General features: G+C 43.0%; 3 protein-coding genes across 11 annotated transcripts in view; 1 reads left to right on the top strand and 2 right to left on the bottom strand.

Annotated features, from left to right (window-relative positions):
- The window catches only part of LOC135901610 (mucin-2-like), a 76,848-nt gene extending 74,458 nt beyond the window's left edge, over nt 1–2,390 (bottom strand). For 3 of the 9 annotated variants that reach the window (XM_065431456.2, XM_065431461.2, XM_065431459.2), the window contains exon 1: nt 2,224–2,390. The gene's annotated coding sequence lies outside the window, so the exon portion shown is untranslated. Of the gene's footprint in view, nt 1–1,955; nt 2,157–2,223 lie in introns of those variants that run through there. The other 6 variants (XM_065431462.2, XM_065431464.2, XM_065431460.2 and 3 more) reach the window with 5 other exon arrangements.
- A 438-nt stretch (nt 2,391–2,828) lies between these two features.
- Nucleotides 2,829–6,280, top strand: LOC135901609 (uncharacterized). Its single transcript, XM_065431455.1, has 2 exons — nt 2,829–2,968; nt 3,259–6,280. The coding sequence occupies exon 2, from the start codon at nt 3,317–3,319 to the stop codon at nt 5,810–5,812; it is 2,496 nt and encodes an 831-aa protein (XP_065287527.1). The 5' UTR covers nt 2,829–2,968; nt 3,259–3,316; the 3' UTR covers nt 5,813–6,280.
- Nucleotides 6,281–14,247: 7,967 nt separating this feature from the next.
- LOC135901608 (lipase maturation factor 1-like) overlaps nt 14,248–19,579 on the bottom strand; it is a 35,971-nt gene continuing 30,639 nt past the window's right edge. The window contains exons 10-12 of the mRNA XM_065431454.1: nt 19,167–19,350; nt 18,508–18,620; nt 14,248–14,556 (exon numbers count right to left, since the gene is read on the bottom strand). Of these exons, the coding sequence (XP_065287526.1) occupies nt 14,385–14,556; nt 18,508–18,620; nt 19,167–19,350 (469 nt within the window). The 3' untranslated portion in view covers nt 14,248–14,384. The remainder of the gene's footprint in view (nt 14,557–18,507; nt 18,621–19,166; nt 19,351–19,579) is intronic.

Below are 19,579 nucleotides of genomic sequence, written 5' to 3'. Positions count from 1 at the left end.
CAGAGAGCAAACGGGTATAGACGATATTCTAATTGACATTAAGAGAAAAAAATGGAGCTGAGCAGGTCATGTAATGCGCTGGTTGGATAACCGTTGGACCATTAGGGTCACAGAATGGGTACCAAGAGAAGGGAAACGCAGGTTGAGGACGGCAGAAGACAAAGTGGAGCCATGAAATTAGGACATTCACGGGCTCTATAGTTGGAATCGGCTGGCACAGGGCAGGGGTAATTGGAGATCGCAGGGAGAGGCCTTTGTACTGCAGTAGACATAAAAGAGGCTGATGGTGATGATCCTTTGGGGTGTATATTTGTCCCACAACAATAATCGTCATCTGCCTTGGTTGCGTTTCCTTGAAAACTCAGCGCTCACTACTTTCCTGTCAAGAATGCTGTGTCATGTTGATAACACGCAAGCAATTCGTGACTTGGAAGTATCAGGCTCGCAGCATTGAAGAAAGGAAATATGGGCAAGACAGATGACGATTATTGTTGTGGAACAAGATAAGCCCAAAAGGGTGTAAACTTTTTCAAGAGTGTTGATACCACTCAACTCAATTACGATCAAAATTACCCAGTGCAAGCAAATGCTGCCTTTGGCACATTCATGCACAGTGTTCACACCCACTAAACAAGAAAAAAAATTAACCAAGAATAAGCTCAAGAAAGAATAAACATGAAGTGATGCTTTGTATTATTATTTCTGTTTAACAATGCAGTAATTCAAGTACAAGCTTGCACTCAATACAACAAATTATATTAACTAAACATAGCTTGTCTGTCGCCTGCAGTTAAACATACAAAATAGCGTTTTCCTTGTAAAAGATTTTGCTACATAAGGGGCATATTTGTCAGCTACTGCTGTTTGGTCACATCTAGTGATGTCTGGTTGTGCATCTCTTCGATGAATGGCACCACTACACGTCAAAAATTTGGACATGATGGCCACAGTTGGAATGTGTAGTGGCGTCTTTTTTCCGTTACGTCACAAAATTTCTATGCGTAGCGAAACTGTGCGGCAAGGACGGCAGTTTAGATCCTCATTGAAGTCGACGTGCATTGAATTTCCTGCACGCGCGCGAACTTAGCGCCAACGCGATTGCGCACGCCCAGGTACGAAGCCAAATGGGCCCCAGAATGACCGTACAGTAGCGCTTGATCTACAGTCAGTTCCATGATTAACTCAAGCACGCTCGAAAGTAGTGAGCAATTTGGCATGCATGAGCTGAAGATAATCCTAGTTGCAATTCAAACTTTGCTGGAATTTACTTTGCACAAGACCGCTCAACGCGGCAGTGATGAAGTCTAAGCGACGCTTCGAACACGCAAATAGAACACAGTGCCCGAGACACCCCTACAAAGATTAGACAATCTATCTCCTCGCGATAAGTGGAGGTCCTCTAGGTTTATGAACTCTTGATGACATTCGACACTTTCAGACGCACTACAGAAGCGAAGCTTTTGTTGTCTGTGCGATGACTAACCAACGATAGCTAATTATAGCCAACCATCCCTAGAACACCCACATGTACGATTAATGAAGACAGCGCAGGAGTGTCAGAACGTAGTACCTATAAACGCTGTGCGCTACACATATTCCACAAGATCTTAAGGAAATCTATGACAAATAATTTATTGCAAAATACACAAAGAATAAGGTTAGCAATATCACGCGGGCGGAGAAAATATGAGACGAACCTCTGGAACGCGTCTGAAAAAAGAAAGAAAGAACAAGGGAACGCTGGGACACCAAGTGAACCGCGAGGTCTTCGAGCTCTTTTTATGTTACTGTGAATCTTTTGATGGCGATTGCAAGATTGTAAAGCATGCAGTACAGCACAACTAGCACACTAGAACACTATCCTCACTGAAGGAACGCACACAACTGAGGGAACACCGTACACCAAGTTTCGTGCGGAACGTAACATCAGAGCAGTCAACGACCGAAGTTATTACCTGCACATTCCACGGGCGCCAGACAAATCAGCTCAAACGCAAAGACCACAAGTCAGATCGTGAATTAATGGAAAAGAGGCACAACTTAATCCACATTTGACGTCCACATATCCGTGCCGCGCCGTCCTAACCGATGATTTAGTAAACTCCCGCGCACACAAGCATAAAGCTTTGTTCATTAATACCTGCAATCAGAACGGCATCAACTGCCGCGCGGGAAGCATTGCACAATCTCTTAAGGACGCGCGCAGAATAATTAATCGCTTGCCTTTAACGACGGATCCATTGGCGAGAGAACGCTCGGCCATTCACCAACTCCAGCAAATGAACGAGCAAGCGAAGGTAGTGCAAAGACCGAAGCGACCGAAGCCGTAGGGCCAGAGGCTCGTGCGCACCCGCCGCGCGAACACGCGAGCGCACCTACGGGCAAAAATGAAGAAATGTTCAAAAAATACCATTTTACATGTAAAATAATAGTTTTGAGAAAATTTATTTATTGCCGGCTATTCAACAGCATACTACGGCTTATATTAGTTTCGGTTTCGGCTACAACGCCAAGTGCAAATGCGCTTGAAAGCGCGACGAAACTGTGCGTACCTGCGCGCATGTAAGCGTGTGCGCTCTTCGTTTAAAAGAGTGACGTTTTAAAATATGGTGTCCCTTTTAGCCCGTTCACACAGCGTGAGTAATTAATACGGTAAATTTGGGCGAGTCCATGCATTTAAGTAAGAAGAAAAAAGAAACAATTCAGGCACTGAACAACTATTCAAGAAACGGAAATACAATTTATATTTACTATTAATTAACTATGGATAGTACAGATCAATAAATTAACAGAATACAAGAAATTTATATGTTTCCTCTGAGGACCATGGCCAATACCCCCCTCGTGGGTACGTGCCAAAATTTGAAGGAAGAAGAACAAGAACGCGATTCTGCATTGCTGCGCTGGGCGCTGGAGTTTTGCATGAAAGAAGCGAAAACCTAATAAGGGTTCGGCATCTACTGTTACTGTAAGCATTTACTTATAATTCGGCGCGGCGTGTACGTATGTCTGCAGGTCATGGTATTTATGCACAAGCAAATAAACGACTAATCGCAAGCGAGACTTTTAACAGCTAGCGGAGAAAAGTAAATTGGCGCCCAGTGTGTCAATGCACACCATACTTTTGGTTCCTAATAGTACTACCGCTTCGAAAGCCTGCTAGAGCAATGCATGCAACGTGCTGTACGAGTGTTAAATTGTGTGCATGGTGCATACACAATGCACAAGTTATATGTTTGTTTTTGTTTTTTCGCACAGCTGTGATGTCGTCCTCTGGACTCATGCTCAGCACGACGTTTGCCGTAGTCGCTGAAGAATGAGTGTAGGCTTTTCATCCAAGCCCAACTCCTGCATGCATGCAACTACCCTGCTTCTTGCGGCCTTTTTCTGCTCTACAGTACAAAGTTTCAAGCCAGATCCTGGTCACTTCAACACACCGCATGAAGCCATCGAGTATGTCGCATGGAAAGCTTTAAAGGAAGGCAAGCCTTCATGTGTTACAGTTCATCCCTTAGGAGTCAGCCTATTCTGCATCATGGGGGAGTGTATCCAGGATGGGAATGGAAGCTCTTACTGCAAATGCAGCGAATACTTTACAGGCCTCACATGTTCAGTCTACAAGGGCAAGTGCACATCAGAAAGCATCTGTAGTCCTCACTTGTGCCAGGACAACCCCAACAAAATTAGCTTGTACGAGTGTGTGTGCAAGCCCGGCTACTATGTTCCCGACAGCCCAGCATTTTCTCACTGCATGCCAGACAGTATTCTCAGCAGCGCTATGGGGGAGAAATACAGTGAAAGCTCAACCAATGCAACCACACTGCCATCCACAGTGGCTCCCGATGAACAGCTTGCAGAAACAAGCATGCTTTTGAACATCTCTGAGGACAACACCAGAATTTCTGCAAACCCCGTTACAACAGAAAGCAATGCCTCTCAACCAGCATTGAAGTGCAGAAGCTCAGGATTTAACATGCACTTTATTCAGCGAGACGAAGAAAACAAGACAGCAGATGTTTTCACAAGAGCATTCCAAAATGATATTGGGCAAGATGAGCCATCTGAAACCACAAGAGCTGCAGAGACCAACAGCCATAGTACAGTCCTTAAAAATCAGCATTACCCTGCAGCTTACAGTATTGATGATCGAGACAAAACCAAGGAAGAAACAGAAAAGAATGCAACAAAATCTCATGTGGGTCTCGGCAGTGTACCTGTTACAGTAGCATTATCAGACTACTATGGATCACTAGTGTCTGAACCTCGGCAGCACAGCAAACGAGGAGTGAAGCTGCAAGTACCTGTTATACAGAGAAGGTATGCTTCAACTTTCCAGAGGGAACAAGATGGGACATTTGAAACTCAACTAACTTTAGATGACCTGACAATTTATAAAGCTGACAGTGAACAAGGAGGTGTTGACAAGTATCACATGCCTATCAGCAGCCATCCAGGTGACCAAGTAACAGAGCTTGAACACATAATGAGCAGTACTGCAGTTCCTCTGCAGCCTCTTCAGAAGGAATCTTCGAATGAAGATAATGAAGACAATGAAGTCACTCAGTTCAAGAAAAGGCTTCTGAAGATGGCAGCTGCCAAGCTTTTTAGAAATGAAGGGTATAGTGACAATTTATTGCACAGACCTGCTGCCTATTTAGCTGCCAGTGAAACAAAAAGAAAGCAAGCTAGAAAGAGTTACACGAGACATAAACAACTACCTGTTGAAGCCCAGGATGACATTATTGATAGCTTGAAGCATGCAGTGGAGGTTGATGAGTACAGAAAGACAAACAGTACCAGTAAACCTGGTCACGACAGTGAAATGACAGAAAGAACTATCATGGTGCCTGAGAGGAGAAAACGCAGAAAGTCAAGTCTTCTGCAAGAAAACGGTGCTGTAGATAAAGCCAGCACAGTACAGAAACAACTGGCTGTAAGTTCAGTAATAGCTTCTGAGAAGAGAAAGGAGATGTCTAGGATAATGCAACAGCACAAATCATTTGGGTCTGTCGGACATTTTTCTGAGAAGAATCAACTGCAAGAAGCCATGAGACCTGGTGAAAACCATGAAAGAAAAATTACCAACTTGCAGCAATACGAGCTAATGCCTGTTGGGTCAGTCAGACAAAATTTTTCTGCGGGTAATCACCTGCAAGAAGCCACATACAGACCAGGTAAAAACTATGAAATAAAAATTGGGAACTTGCAGAAATACAATGTAATGCCTGTCATGAACTGGAAAGAAAACACACTCTCACAGAACAGAGATGGAATGACCCATATGATAAGTGATGCAATAAGCTGGAAGAACGAAAAGCTTGGGGTTCATTCCATTTTACCTGATGCTGCCACCAAGTGGGTGCATAAATTTCAAGAGCCAGAAGTTCAACATCAAGTTACAAGCACTACAAAAGATCAGCTGTCAACATGCTGCAATAATTCATCAATGCTTACATCAGATTCAAGGTCCAAAACTTCTCTTGCAATGAAACAATCCTTTTTGGACAAAAGTATTCACTGGAATATTTCGAAATTTATTAAGAACCAGACAGAGCTCAGCCATAAGTCGCACTTGTTACGTGTACAAGATAACGTTATGGTTAAAGACGCCAAAACAAATGACAAAGTCACTCCACAGCATCAAAAAACAAAAGGTCATCATTTTACAGGCAAAAATCCAATGCTGTTCTTCAATGTAACAGTTTTAAATGATGGTGGCAAGAACAAATCATCTGCGTCGTACCTTGTTCCTTTTGCCGGAAGCGAAGCCATTATGATATCATGGGGCATATACAATGACAGCTCCTCATGACAAATACCAGTTTGTTTCTACTGGCAAAGCTTTATGTGTACCACAAAAACAACTAGACGGAGCACCATACCCATTGGCCTGGTGTTTTTACTAGTATGGACTAGCAAGTGGACCTCTGCGGCCAAGCAGTGACTTGTAATGGAAATTATTGCATGCGGTGCCACTTACAGACATGATATCCGAACATTGTTGGTAGAGCTTATTTTGCAGTGCTTTTTTCTGGCTCCAACTACTTGAAAAGCATATCACCATTAAGATTGAGCAGCAAGTGTACTAACTGAGTCCTTATAAACTGTTCGGGCTTGCCGCAGTGGGTGATTGTCTGAAAAGTGTAGTCTGAACAGATGCACTGACTGTTGAAACAGAGCCTCTCATAAATTAGCATTATTTGCTGTGCCTTAAATTGATTTGGTTATCTGCATTCTGGATAAATGTGTGTTCTTGAAGCAATGCAGGAATTTAACTGCATTCTGGATTACAGTGTGTTCTTACAGTAATGCAGGCCTTCCAGTACTACATAACCTTAACATACCAAATTGGCAGGAAAAAATCCAGTAACCATTTTGATGGTGCAGCAATTATGCCAGTGGTACTAAGAAATGAAATGTCCTTTCATCGCTTCAAAATTTTACTTTGGTAGAGACGTCTGGTAAGACAGTGTTCTTTTTTTTATAACCACTAAAAACAATTAAAGCTAAAGCAGTGATAAAAAACATTCTGCTACAGCAGTAGTATACCCCAGTGTAATGTTTTTTACTTCCAGTAAAACAGGTCTGATTGCAAAACCAAAGGTAGGAATGATTTTCACTTTAAATACACACACACAAAAAAAAAAGTTTCGCAAATGCTGAAGAGCAGAAAAAAAAAAGCATGGCATTGGTGTCAAAAGTTTTTTCACTGGAACTGGTGACAACACGAATCTGGATGACAGAAATTTACAATTATGGTGAGTAATCGAACAAAGAATGTCGGTTTAACCCACTAGCGCCCAGCGTACTTTTTAAAAGTACAGTGCCACTTTTTTTTCATTTATAAACAATTAACATGCTGTGTACCTTAGTATGCCATTCTGCTAAGAAGGGTCCTGCCAAGATGACCACATTGTAGTTTTTCATCAGCTACATGATGTATTTGATCTATTCATCACCAAACTTGGAGAAATGCTGAACATAGCAGGTGCTGCTGTACATGCATCTTCTTTATTTTTTTTTCAAGCATGACATATGCTCCTCGAAGAAGTTTGTGTGTAAGTTGTAGAAAAAAATGGCGTAAACAATGAATTCATGACATTTCATACGACATACATATTTATAGCATCGCAAGAAAATGAATGCAGGTGTACTTTGTAAAATACAATGGGTCTATGTGTATGCTAGAGGGCTGTGTTTCTTCTCGAAGCACATACAATGGTTTTTTACTTTTATTTCTACAAAATATATTTTGCTCGCTACAAAAGCTTCAGGGACAGTTGCAGGCAATAAATACATTAAGGATTACATCAACACTGCTATTATTCTTCCTGGTTCCTTTCTTGCTGCTGACAAAGGTGACGATGCTCTTATCTTCTCAGTCAATAAAATAGCGAGCAATGTTGCAGTGAATTTGCATAAAAAGCAATTACATATTATATGAACATTATTTAAAAAGAGATAGTTTACGCAGGATTTCATTACAAATTGAAAGATAGGTGGGAGGAAATGGAAAACAGCAAAGATTATATATGTTCCTGTGCCAATCGAAATGAAATAATTATGCAATGAAAGTAGCATCAACCCACTTGGGGAATTCCAGGCATAAACCACATTTCATGAAAGTTCAGAAAATTCCAACGAAAATATCACTGAGCGAATCATACAACAGTATTGTAATGTAAGAACTGACTCTCATTGGAGGAGATGCCACCAGTCTGTTGGATGTTTTAATTACCACTGAACCAAATAATGAGTGCTTTAGTCTTGAATGCTTGCATTCATAGCAAAATATCACGTCTAGATATGCACCAATAATATATATTCATTGCGCAAGCCTCTGAAAGCAACACTATAGTCCTTTCCCGTTAATTGATGAAGTCATGCTACACACTTAATTGAATAGTCAAAACACATCCCAGCAAAGAAAATTGCCTATTAAAAGGCTAATTTTGCTGTCACAAGCTTATGCAGTCTTGTGTTAAGGTTCATTTGACTTTTCACTGCAAGCCTTTATGATTTAGGAAGCTCCAAAATATCACATATACATTTGATGTTCTGCATCAGGTTTTACACCCATAAGGCCTAGCATACTTCTTAAAGCACGCCATCATTAGTTTCAAAGGATAGCGCAACTCATGAAACTTTGACAATGCAGTTGCAGTGTAAAAAGATCATCTGGTACCAAAAATCAACAAAATTTAATGTGTAAATTTTCCTTGGGTGCAAATGGGTTGAGCCAATATTTTGACAGGGGGACTTGTCTTTGTCAAGGCAATAACTGCTTTACTTAGCAGCGTTGTAGCAGTGGCGTAGCCAGAAATTTCGTTCGGGGAGGAGCACGCGTTGCAGCTCGGCCTCCTCCTCATGAAATTTGTCAAGGTATCAAATACATGAATAATAACTACATTGCCATTGCCAAAAATGCTGCAAACAAACTCTTAAACGCTACGCACTGTCAAGACAAGTAGAATATGTATATTTATCATACAATTATATACTCGTATGTCCCAAAAATTATGCCTGAGATAACTGATATCAATACTTCCATGTTTTATGTCTATTTAATAAGTAAAGAAAATATCAGACGAACGTTAGAACTATATCAGTTTGAAACCAGCAAATCAGTGCCTGCCGCTGATATAAAAAATGTAAAGGCCATAAAATTGACAACATCAGGAGAAATATTTTATTGAAACTTTGTCATTCAAGAACCTTGTTTACATTTTTGTACACATGCAACTGTCAGGGAAAAATCTCAATGACGCTGCCCTTTCTTCTGATGTATTATGCAGGAGCAGCTGTCACCGGTCGTGTGTTGTGAGTAATGCCACCGATCCAATAGGCGCAACAGAGAGCACATATAGAAAGCAGCAGTTCTCGAAAATTTACGACGGCGAGATAATGAATGTGAACAAATGCGAATATATGACAAACAGGGTACTTTATTTAAAGGTAGTCTCCATGAGCGTTTAGAAATTTGTCCCACTGACTAATGAGTCGCGTGATTCCCGTCTCATAAAACTCCTTGGGTTGCCATTGAGAGTTCGATTTTTCTCCCCTTTGGCTGCTTCAAAAAGTGTGTAACTGACTCTTTCAAGTCATCGTCCGACACGAATCTGGTTCCCTTGAGCTGTTTATTCAGTTGCCCCAAAGTGTGGAAGTCGCAAGGCTACAGGTTTCGGATGTATGACGGATGCTGCAACGTTTTCCACTTGAACTTTGCCAGTTTTGTGTTAATCACATCAGCGATGTGGAGACGGCCATTGTCATTGAGCAAGATGACCCCATTCGTCAGTTTTCCACGTCGTTTGTTCTTCATCCGGCATTTCACAATATCGTAAACGATTGATAGACTCTCAAGGTTTAGCAAATTCGATCAGTAATGGCCCCTGACGATTGAAAAAAAAAAAAGTCAACCTTTCCGGGAGAAACAACGGCCTTTGCTTTCTTTGGGGCTGGTGAACTCAAATGTTTCCACAGAAAGTCTTGCCGTCATGTTTCAGGCTCATAGTAGCGGTGCCATGATTTGTCGCCGGTCACAATTGCAAACAAAAAGTTGTCACCATCATTGTGGTACCGAATCAGATGAGTCAAGGCAGTGCCGAACTTCTCTGTCTTCTGGCGGTGGTTCAAAACCTTGGGCATCGATTGCGCACACAAGAGCCGATGACCGAGATATTCGTGTATTATGGTGTGAACCAAACCGTGACTGATGTTCACGATTGATCTGCCAGTTCATCGGTACTTATCCCCTGTTTTTGTCTAATCAGCTCATCAACCTTTGCAATTCTGTTGGGGGGGATTGCACAGTGGCCTTGGCCCGGTCTTGGATTGTCTTTGAAACTTTCACGTCTTTCTCTGAATAGTTTGTTCCAGCACTTCAAATGGCCAATGAAATGCAATGTTCAACATGCAGCCATTCAGCGACTAATTTCTTTTGGGAAATACCTTCAGCTGTCAGAAAACTCACGACACCACACGGTTCAACTTTTGGAGCGTCCATTACGTCACGCAACCATGTTCAACCTAGTGTATGAGAGCATTAGAGAACATTTATCCTCACACCTGTGTGTCACTTTTGTGAATGAGAGATGCCCGTGTGCTACACGTATGTCTCGTAGATAATGAACCGAACAATTATTGCACGGGGTGGGTTGACTCACTTTCATTTCACTCGCCCTCGTGCATTAGAAATGCGAAGATACAATGGAATATACAAATGTGAAGATACAGCTTGATAAAGGGCAAAAAAGTGTGTGGTGATTTTTGGGAATTCGACACGCCATTGCGCGGGCGCATTTCACCTGTTTATGCAATCCCTACGCCTCACTGCCTCCTCGCTCCGAACCAGTTGTCAGCGGTGGCGCTCCACTCGCGATCGTTCGTGGTGAGGGCGGAGCTATGAAGTTGCGAAGTGGCCCCTGGTGGCTACTGTCGTGACGCTAGCGTGTCTCTTCTGCCTTGGGACTACGCCAGGTTCCTCTGCGTCCTCTCGTCCGCCGACACCTTTGTGGCTAGGACTGAGCTCAAGCACAGTGCCTTTGCCCGTGTGGAGAGCACATGCCTCGTGTTGATTCTGTCCGGACGCTAAGCCGAACAACGGGTGCCTAGTGCTCGCACGAAGTCGTACCACACTGAGCCGCACTGATCGGAGGCCCAAGCCGAAGGAGATTGCCCGAGCTTTCACGAGTTGGCCCATTGGTTATCGCGAGAGCAAGTAGCATACTCGCCGGGACTTTTTCTAGCGGCGTGTCCCAGCTTGAGCCTGTGCTCTCGCAACGACATGCTATAGGCGCTCCCGACTCTATTTTCGCCCTTGGTGCGGGACCCCTTTGGTTCCCCGCTGCCCCGGAGTGGGCGTTTGTGCAGTGTCGGGTGCCCCATAGATACACTGAATGGTTTCCTGCCAACTCAGGGCAATACTGTGTTCTTGCATGCATCACTCGGTATCCCCTTGTGGCCTGAGCTTGCGCGCAACAGTGCTAGAGGCTGGCAGCTGACACGGCCCTGTGGCTCGCTAAGCTCGAACCTGCGGTGGTCGGTACTCCTGTGAGACCCGAAGACCCCACAAGTGTCACCGGAAACGAAGTCTACTGCGCGTATACACAAAACCTCGCAACAAAGTATTTAAATATACGTATATAAGTCTCGAATAAATCTACATATCTAAGAAAAAGTCACTGTATATAATGCATCAAACAAGGCAATGAAATATGTAGCACAATCACAGAATCCCAAGGCCCACCCCGCCTCCTTCCACTCCCCGTGATGTGTTGCGCGTGACGGGAGGCGGCGTGCTCCCTCCCCTCTCTTGTCTCTTGCGCACACAAGACTGAGCCACCATCGTAGGCTCACCCATGCCACTCCCCCTCCTCCTACACTTTCCCTCGCACATACAGCGTGTGGTGCACGGTCACAATGTTATTGCCCTCGGACTTTGTACGGAACATGAGAGAGACGGCGATGGCAGGAATGTACTTGGAGTATCCATATAAGTGCATTCACAATAACATAATAAGAGTATCCAGCAACTCAAGCGTCCCGTGGGCCAGTACTTTCTGCAAAAGAAGTAACAAAATCAAAGTTTCACTATGCGGTGATTCGCTGTGCCGCAACAACATCTTTTTTTCTTTCGTGAGGCGGGGCACCGAAAGGAAAACAAAACGCAAAGGAAAGCATGTTGGCCACAATCGAATGCCTACTTGAGGCACCTATAATGTGGCTAATGAAGGAATATCGAAGAAAATGTGAGACGCCTGGTCCACAGGGAAGCATACATATACTGTTCGGTATCCTACACCGGCGAGACAAGACTTTCCGGAGTGGTTGCACTCAAGCGAACATGTTACGATCCATGGAGTCGCCACAGTGATGCTGGCAAGCGACCATAGTTCTTTTTCTCGTCTGCTAGCCGGAAAGCGTCCAGAACTCTGCCAGGCGAAAATCCACTCGGCCAGAGAAAAATGAACATGCACTGAAGTGCGCCGCATGGTGGTCGGGGCAACACGAGAAAAACACATGTGCTTTGGCTGGCTCTGGCAGCCCGCAGGTAGCAAGAACAAGAAATTGAAGAGGCTCAGTACGTCCTCGCGAATAAAAGTCAAAGTAGAAAAATAAATAAGAACGTAGTTACCTTTGCTGGCTTTAGTGTCTTGACATGGATGCTTTGGCGCAGGTAAAAAACATGTTGATATTCTTTTCTGTGACATGACGGCACAAATGAACCACCACAACGCTTTGTCTCGTTGAACCTTGCTGCGTGCTTTTTCAACTTGTCTGATAGTGTGTTGATTTGGCTTTTCTCGTATGGTACGATCTGCGACATTAAATGCACCTTTGGCGTCAAATGTTTATAACAACATTAAACCCACAAAGTTCCGGAATTAAAAACTTAAAGCATGACTTTGGAAATGTCGCTGCCCCTTTCACATCAAAAGTTTATACCCAAAAGTTTATACTTTATAACCACAAAGCTTCAGAATTGAAATCCATGCGCTCCGTAGATTCTGCGGCCTCCATGAGATGCCGCGACAAGCCCACTCGCCATCAAAACACTCTTGAAACTTCATGCTCGGATGGTGCTCCTTGAGTCATGCGACACCCTGTGTATGGGCGTTGCGGCAAAATCCGGCCCAAGATCGCAATGTTCACACTGACATGTCTTTTCGAGCGTGAAATAGACATTCTAGACAAAATCCAGTCTGACACTGGGGGTTGTCTTGGTCGGCAGTGCATGACAGCCCGAAAAAATTTTGGGGGGGAGGGGGGGGGGGCTGGAGCCCCGTAAGCCTCTCCCCCCTCTTGGCTACACCCCTGGTTATGTACCCGTAGCTCTATCTGCCATCATCATTTCAAGTTTCCATCTTCCTTTGAACTTTCGTTTTGTTTAAACTTACTATTAGCAATACTGTACACAAGCACACTCCCTTTCAACATCCTGACAGCCATTACCTGTACTAAAATGACCTAGCCAAGCCTCAAGGCTTGACTAGTTGGATCGAAATATGGGATCCAACATTTTGATCACCTTTACAGCGGAAGCTGTAACAGGTTTTTTGAGCTCTCAATATGTTTGTATACCTCCCTGTGAGTCATGCGACGAAACTAGCCATCTTGCACAACCTCCATACTTGCTTCAGGTTTTTGCACGGAAGATGATCAACACTTAATTGTAACCATTTTGAAAAATTAACAGAAATTATAAAAAAGTATACTGGAAGCATATGTATATTCTAACCTAAAGTAACTATTACCAGAAAGCTGGGTTGTGTTTGATATTGTGAGCAATATTGTCATAGTAAAAGTGATCCCACATATGCACCAACAGGCAACTTTAAATAATGGGACCCAAAAGCGAATCAAACGCGAGCAAATGTATGCACCAATCTTGCGAACAATGCAGCTCTACTACAGTGAACTAGAAGGGCACACTGAACCCCCCCCACACACACACCCACACATTAAAAGCAAGTTGGTGTGTAATTGGCTCCTTTATTACACTAATGGAAAAAGATGAAGGAAAGAAATTCCTGCTGACTGCTCTGTCCAACATTTAGGCTGACACCTGAATGGCAGCTAGCAGACGGGGATGGGAAAAATATAAAGGACAAGAAGGGAGTATAGATAGTAAGAAGGCTATCTGCACTTTTATGCATTTTGCAACCAAGTAATTTGTTCTACCTTAATTCATGTGTCATACATATCACAGTGTTTGTGGCATGGCCCCACATACCACCAGTTTGTCGAGTAGCCGGAATGCGAGTCCCGAATGCTCTAGGATGCCACAGAGTATTACGAGCTGCTCCTTGGCCACATGAAGGGCATTATGGCCCTAGGACCGCCTCAGCACTGGCAGCTGGCAGCCTGTGCATGCAGTAATGACCTAAGAATTCCTCCTGTGGTGGTAGAATTTTCGGGCTAAAAAATATTCCAAAGGGTCACCAAGGCAGAACCTCAGCACCACTGTTAACACAAGCTGTCTTCCTGGGTTCCTTTCAGCTGCTCACAATGTTGCCATAGCAACAAGGTAATCACAGTGACAACTCACTACAATACAAGCCGTAAAAAAATCACTGCATGAGCAAAGTGGAGGAGCAGCTGCCACTGTTAATAATGGCACTCACATTCTGTTTCAGTGGTCCCTCATAACTATTATCCTTCTAACTTCTTTATTCTTAAATGCTTATACAAAGGGGATAAAAGTAAGTGCAATGCATGTCAGTGTAAGCAGAAATGACCACAGCACCAAGAGCAGAAAGTTGCTTTTTACTGTAACAAATTCAACGTGAAGGCTAGAACAAGAAAGGAAGGCAGGGGAAAGATCTCACTGTCACTGTTCATTCACTGGCATGGCATTGTTCATCAGCAGTACAAGGTTCAATTCACATAGATGGCATTTCCCAACCAAACGTCTTCAAAAGGGGCTTCAAGCTGGACAGCGAAACTGGGTACATATAGGAGCCAACACGTGAGCGTATCCACCACTGACCAGCCTTTGCTTGGGAGCTGCCAACTGGAGCATACCTGTAGTGATAGTGCTCTGCCCTGATGTACCTAAAGAGGAGAAACACGCCCCAAAACAGGCAATGTGTAAACGTCATTTCCCAAGCACAAAATATTGTAGCTAGAGAAAGATATATACACCCACACTTGTAATAGTCCTTAAGGTTAGCAGTAAAACTCATGTGCACACTATGTACAAATGTGAAGGTTCTGGACAACAGTGGGTTTCTCAAGCTGGTCACGTACAACACTGCAGTATTCTAGAAATGTGTAACATCTTAGCACACAACCACCAGTGTTGGCCATGGGTTGGTTTATAGACTTAACCAACCAGGCATAATGTTAATTACATTGTAATGAGGAGAAAATTTAATTTGAATTTGGTATAGCATTGCCTTGATGAAATGCAAGACCAATACCATCAGATTGAAAAAGTTGACTACTACTTCTAGTTCTTGGTGGCAAGCTAGTCAAATGTGGATAAGCATGCAAGACGCACAGTTCTGGATGGACGTTTGAGCATCAAGTGACAAAGAACTGAAGTGCTTATTGCCACACATTATCAAAGCTTCTATGAAGGACTCATAAAGGCAGGAACACTACAGGAGTGAATGCTTTATCACACGTTTGTATTGCAGCACAAAGAAGGACACAATAGCCAAGAAAAATTTGCATTTCGTCTTATCCTGCACATGCAGCTTAGAACTAGGAGGGGCATTCTGTGCTTACGTTTGCAATATCCACTCAGAGTTCACCTCTTTATGCCTTGGCTGTGAGGAAATTTTATTAACTACTTGAATTCCACCACTCAGCCTTTTGTGGGTGATGGTAGTTGTCTAGTACTCAGGAGGGCACAGGGGGGCTCGGCCTCCCCTCCATTCTTTAAGGAAGGGCTTGGCCCCACCCTTGGCAGTTCAACTGTAGCACTGTGGCACCCATTCGACAAGTGAGGTGATTTTATTACCAGTAGTACGTGTGGAACAATTGTAACTCCACAATTTTTCGATTAGTGATTTAATCACGATTAATCAGTTCACATGGCATAAGCAAAAACAGGAAAGCAGGTCTTGTCGTACTGCTGCATGCATTTCTCTGAGGCACTGCACATGACGGTCACCACCGTTGTTTGACAGCATACTGATTCATGAGCCACCTGAGCGTGAAGCTATCTGATTGTGAATTAGTGAAGGTTCACCTTGGCTGCAGAAACTGAATTCCTATCAGCCTCAGCCTGTAGTTCCCTTTTCAGACAGTAAGGCTGCGCTACAACTGTTACTGCGCGGGCTTACCCTCAACAAGTGCATTCAGTGTGCGTTACATGGTGTTAAACAATTACAGGAAGTCAGATTTACAATCGTGATCCAGTGGGTACCTGCCCATATTGGTGTAACAGGCAGCGAGGCCGCTGACAGTGTGGTGCAGAGAGCGGTACAATTCAAACTAATGCAGAAGGCTCCCCAGGATGCAAAACGAGACACTAAGAAGGCCATCTTAAGCCACTTCTGTCCACTGTGGTCTCCACCGCATCAACCTATTATGAATAGAGGACTTGGCCCACTATCGTCGTGCATGCATTGTCAAGCTCTTGGTGACATTGAACATTATATACTAAAGTGTCCTGAATTTGAAGCAGAACACAATAAATTAATAGATGGACTTAAGCGCAAGATGGCACCACACTCAAATGCAGTGACATTTTGTCCCGCGAAAACGGTCAATATTTAGGAGGGAGGTGGTTCGCTCCCCCTAAAGTTCCTCCGTGAGAGAGTTTGGAAGTGAATGGTGACCTGTGTAGGTTGTCGTGCTTTGAAAAACGCACAACGTATTGGGCTCCAAATCAACTTGTTTTCGGAACCTGGTGTTGTTCGTTACACTGCGAAAGTTTTCAGACCATATCGCAATTGGTAGGTGGCATGCAGGCGAAGCAATTGGCAGAAACTTTTGCAAGACTAGGTCCGCCTGCAGCAAGCAACACCCCTCCTCCTCTTCCTCCTCCTACTACATCGTTATATAGGTTACCAGTTGATTATCATTTGTTTAGTTGTACATTACGATTGCTCTGTTATATCAAAGGCACATGAAATTTGTCCACTTTTGTAGGTAAGTAGGTGCAAAACCATAAAATACATTGTTGTAATGCCTCAGGTTGTGAATAAAGCAAGGCAACTCATGTTGTGTTGCAGTTAAGCTTGTTCGCTCTGTGTTTGTATGTACCTTTAACCCTTTACCTCCCAAGTTATCTTCAAAGAAAAAAAAAATTTTCCAAATTTCAAATGTTTTCTAAGTGCTCGACTAAATCGGCACATGAAATAAATGCCTGAAATAAACTCAAAATAATGTACTTATTATCAGAACACCCATAAAAATTTCTTTAAAGAAAGTTGGCTTCACTACACTGCTTATGTTGGCTTTTTCAATGTCAATAAAGCAAACAAAAAATGAATGTCCCAAAAACAACTTCTGTGGCCTGGGAGAGTTATGCAAAATCGACTGTCATGTGGAATCACATTTATAGTCATGTAGAAAGGCCCCAGTACTGCACACATCAAACCCAATATCACAAGGAGTGCCATTCCACAGTCTTCATGGTGCATATACGTTTCCATCTTTTATAATTTTATATACTATAATATATATAGGTCAAAGCATAGAAGCATATACGAAAGAAGGCTGGTTCCCAGCCAAAATGTCGGTAAAATCCTGTTTTTTTTTTTTAATGTGCATTCTTTGACCTGTTTCAGTGCTGGATCCTGTGATCCAACGATTCACTGTGTGTGTGTGTGTGTGTGTTTGTGTGTGTGCGTGTGCTTGCGTGTGCGTGTGTGGGAGTGCACGCTATACTGGTCGCGGCCCTGTGAGAGGCACCCCCCCCCCCCCTCCACTGCAGGGAGACTTTAAGCCCTGGTTGTACTTTTCCTTACACATCGGGCAAAAGTCTCTTGCTGCACAGAGTTGATGTATGCCAGTAGGGCACATAAAAAGCAAAGCAGCATGTAAGGAAAGCAACTAAGACTTGCATAAGTGTAACGAAAAACCAACCCAAGTGGGTATGTTGTGCATCGTGCACCAGAATCGAATAGAATTTTGGCACAAATAAATATGTGCCTCTAATTATGATAATTAAAAAAGAATAACGTGAGAATCGAGTAAGCGCAGGAAAATGAAGAAATATTAGCAACTTCAACATAATGCCAAGAATGAAAAAGTGCAGAGATGTAGCGCTTGGTGACCATATACAGCGAGTTAACAGTGTGTAGTGGATGTTTATAACAAGATGAAATGTTGCACAAGCGAAGATGTATGCAACAAATCACACACTTTGATGCATGCCATTTTTCGTTCTTTTTTTTTTTCAAGGTAAGCAGTGCAAGCCAATTCCATATTCCTGGTGCTTTCTTTGTGCACTTCGCTATTTGTTTTCTTTTACACAATCGATAAGCCACAGACTCTGTCCTTAGTGTTCCTACCGACATCAGCAACTCTTAACACTTCTTTTTTGGCAACACCAAATCCTAAAAATTGTTATTAAATGTTTTTTATTATTAACTGCTTATCAGTTTTTTATAATGTAATGCTACAGACATGTAGATGATGAGTGCTCTTGAAAAAGAAAGACACTGAAAATGATCACTGATTTAATATTTTGTGAATAAACAACACTGTACTTAAGCCCCTTAATCCAGTAAAAAGCATGCATTTCTTTTTGACTTTGCTTAGTTGAAACTTTATTTGAACACTATCAGCATCCCCATGAAGATAATTCAATGGGCATTGTGTGTGTGTGTGTGGGGGGGGGGGGGGGGGGCGGTCTCGTTGATCTGGCACACAAGTGGCAAGAAAATATACTGATTTATGAAGAAATGAAAACTTGACAGCTTAGATCAGTCAACGTTTCTTATGGGCACCGCAATAATAATTTTACTGCTTTGGCACATCCTTGCCTATATGCAAGAGAAGACAAGAACAAAGGTGCAAAGTAGGTTATTAACTGTAGTCACTTACCTTGGTGGTTCTCTGTCCATAAAAGGGTTTTTCAAAATTATTTTAGAAACGTTTTTGTCATTGACTAATAGTTTTGCAACAAAGTGGAAGAGCCATGGGTGGCTCTGATAGTCCTGAAAAAAAAATTTTTTTTCAGTTTTTTCTTTTTTTTCTACTTCTTTGAAGCATTAGTACTATGTTCTGAAACAAGCTCTTCAAACACTAGTAGTATATTCTGAAAAAGAAATGGCAGCATGGTCATGCATAACTGTCTGTGCACCACAGGCACTGTGCATGCTATAGAAGCTTTGTTCCTATACCACCCAGTGTCTTCACAATAACAAGCAGAAAGGAGACACCTCAGAGATGTTAAAATTAAATTGTGGAGTTTTACCATCCTGAATCTGCACAGTGGGTTATGGAGACACCGTAGTGGAGGGCTCCAGATTAATTTTAACCTACCGAGGTTCTTTAACGTGCAGCCAAGGCACCAGTACACAAGCGTTCTTGCATTCTGTCCCCATCAGAATACAGCCACAATGGCCAAGAATCGATCCTGTGGCCTCGTGCCTAGCAGCATAATGCCATAGCCACTAAGCCACAGCGGTTGGTGCCTCAAAAACGTGGAAAGTGCAGCTTCAGTGAAAGGTGTTCCCTTATATGTGTGACAGAAAAAGTACCTGAAAGCCAGCAAACCACATCAGCCAGTCTAGCCTGTAGTGATATGGGCTGATGACACAGGGTCGCCTAAACACATTGCCAGGCTTGCAGAAGAATTCATACTCTTCCCATACAGCACTTCTGTTGTGTGGGTCCAGGCTGTGTGTCCCTTGAATTATAACCTCTCTTCTAGATTTTGTTATGCTGCATGGATAGATGGGAAAGAAGAGAGATAGTTTAGCAATATGAAAACTGATGCCTTACCCCAACAGTAACACAGCTTTCAAATAAATTGCTTCATCTTACTTACTTATTCAGTTAATTAGTTAGTTAGTTGGTTAGAAAATACTAGAGGTGTCAGGCCCTAGCAGGAGAGGCATAGGTCATGAAGAAAAATAAGACAGGAGTGCTGACGCGCCTATCCTGCAATGCA

The sequence above is a fragment of the Dermacentor albipictus genome, chromosome 1 (genome assembly GCF_038994185.2).
Source record: "Dermacentor albipictus isolate Rhodes 1998 colony chromosome 1, USDA_Dalb.pri_finalv2, whole genome shotgun sequence".
Taxonomy (NCBI): domain Eukaryota; kingdom Metazoa; phylum Arthropoda; class Arachnida; order Ixodida; family Ixodidae; genus Dermacentor; species Dermacentor albipictus.
This window is presented reverse-complemented; position numbering and strand designations above follow the sequence as displayed.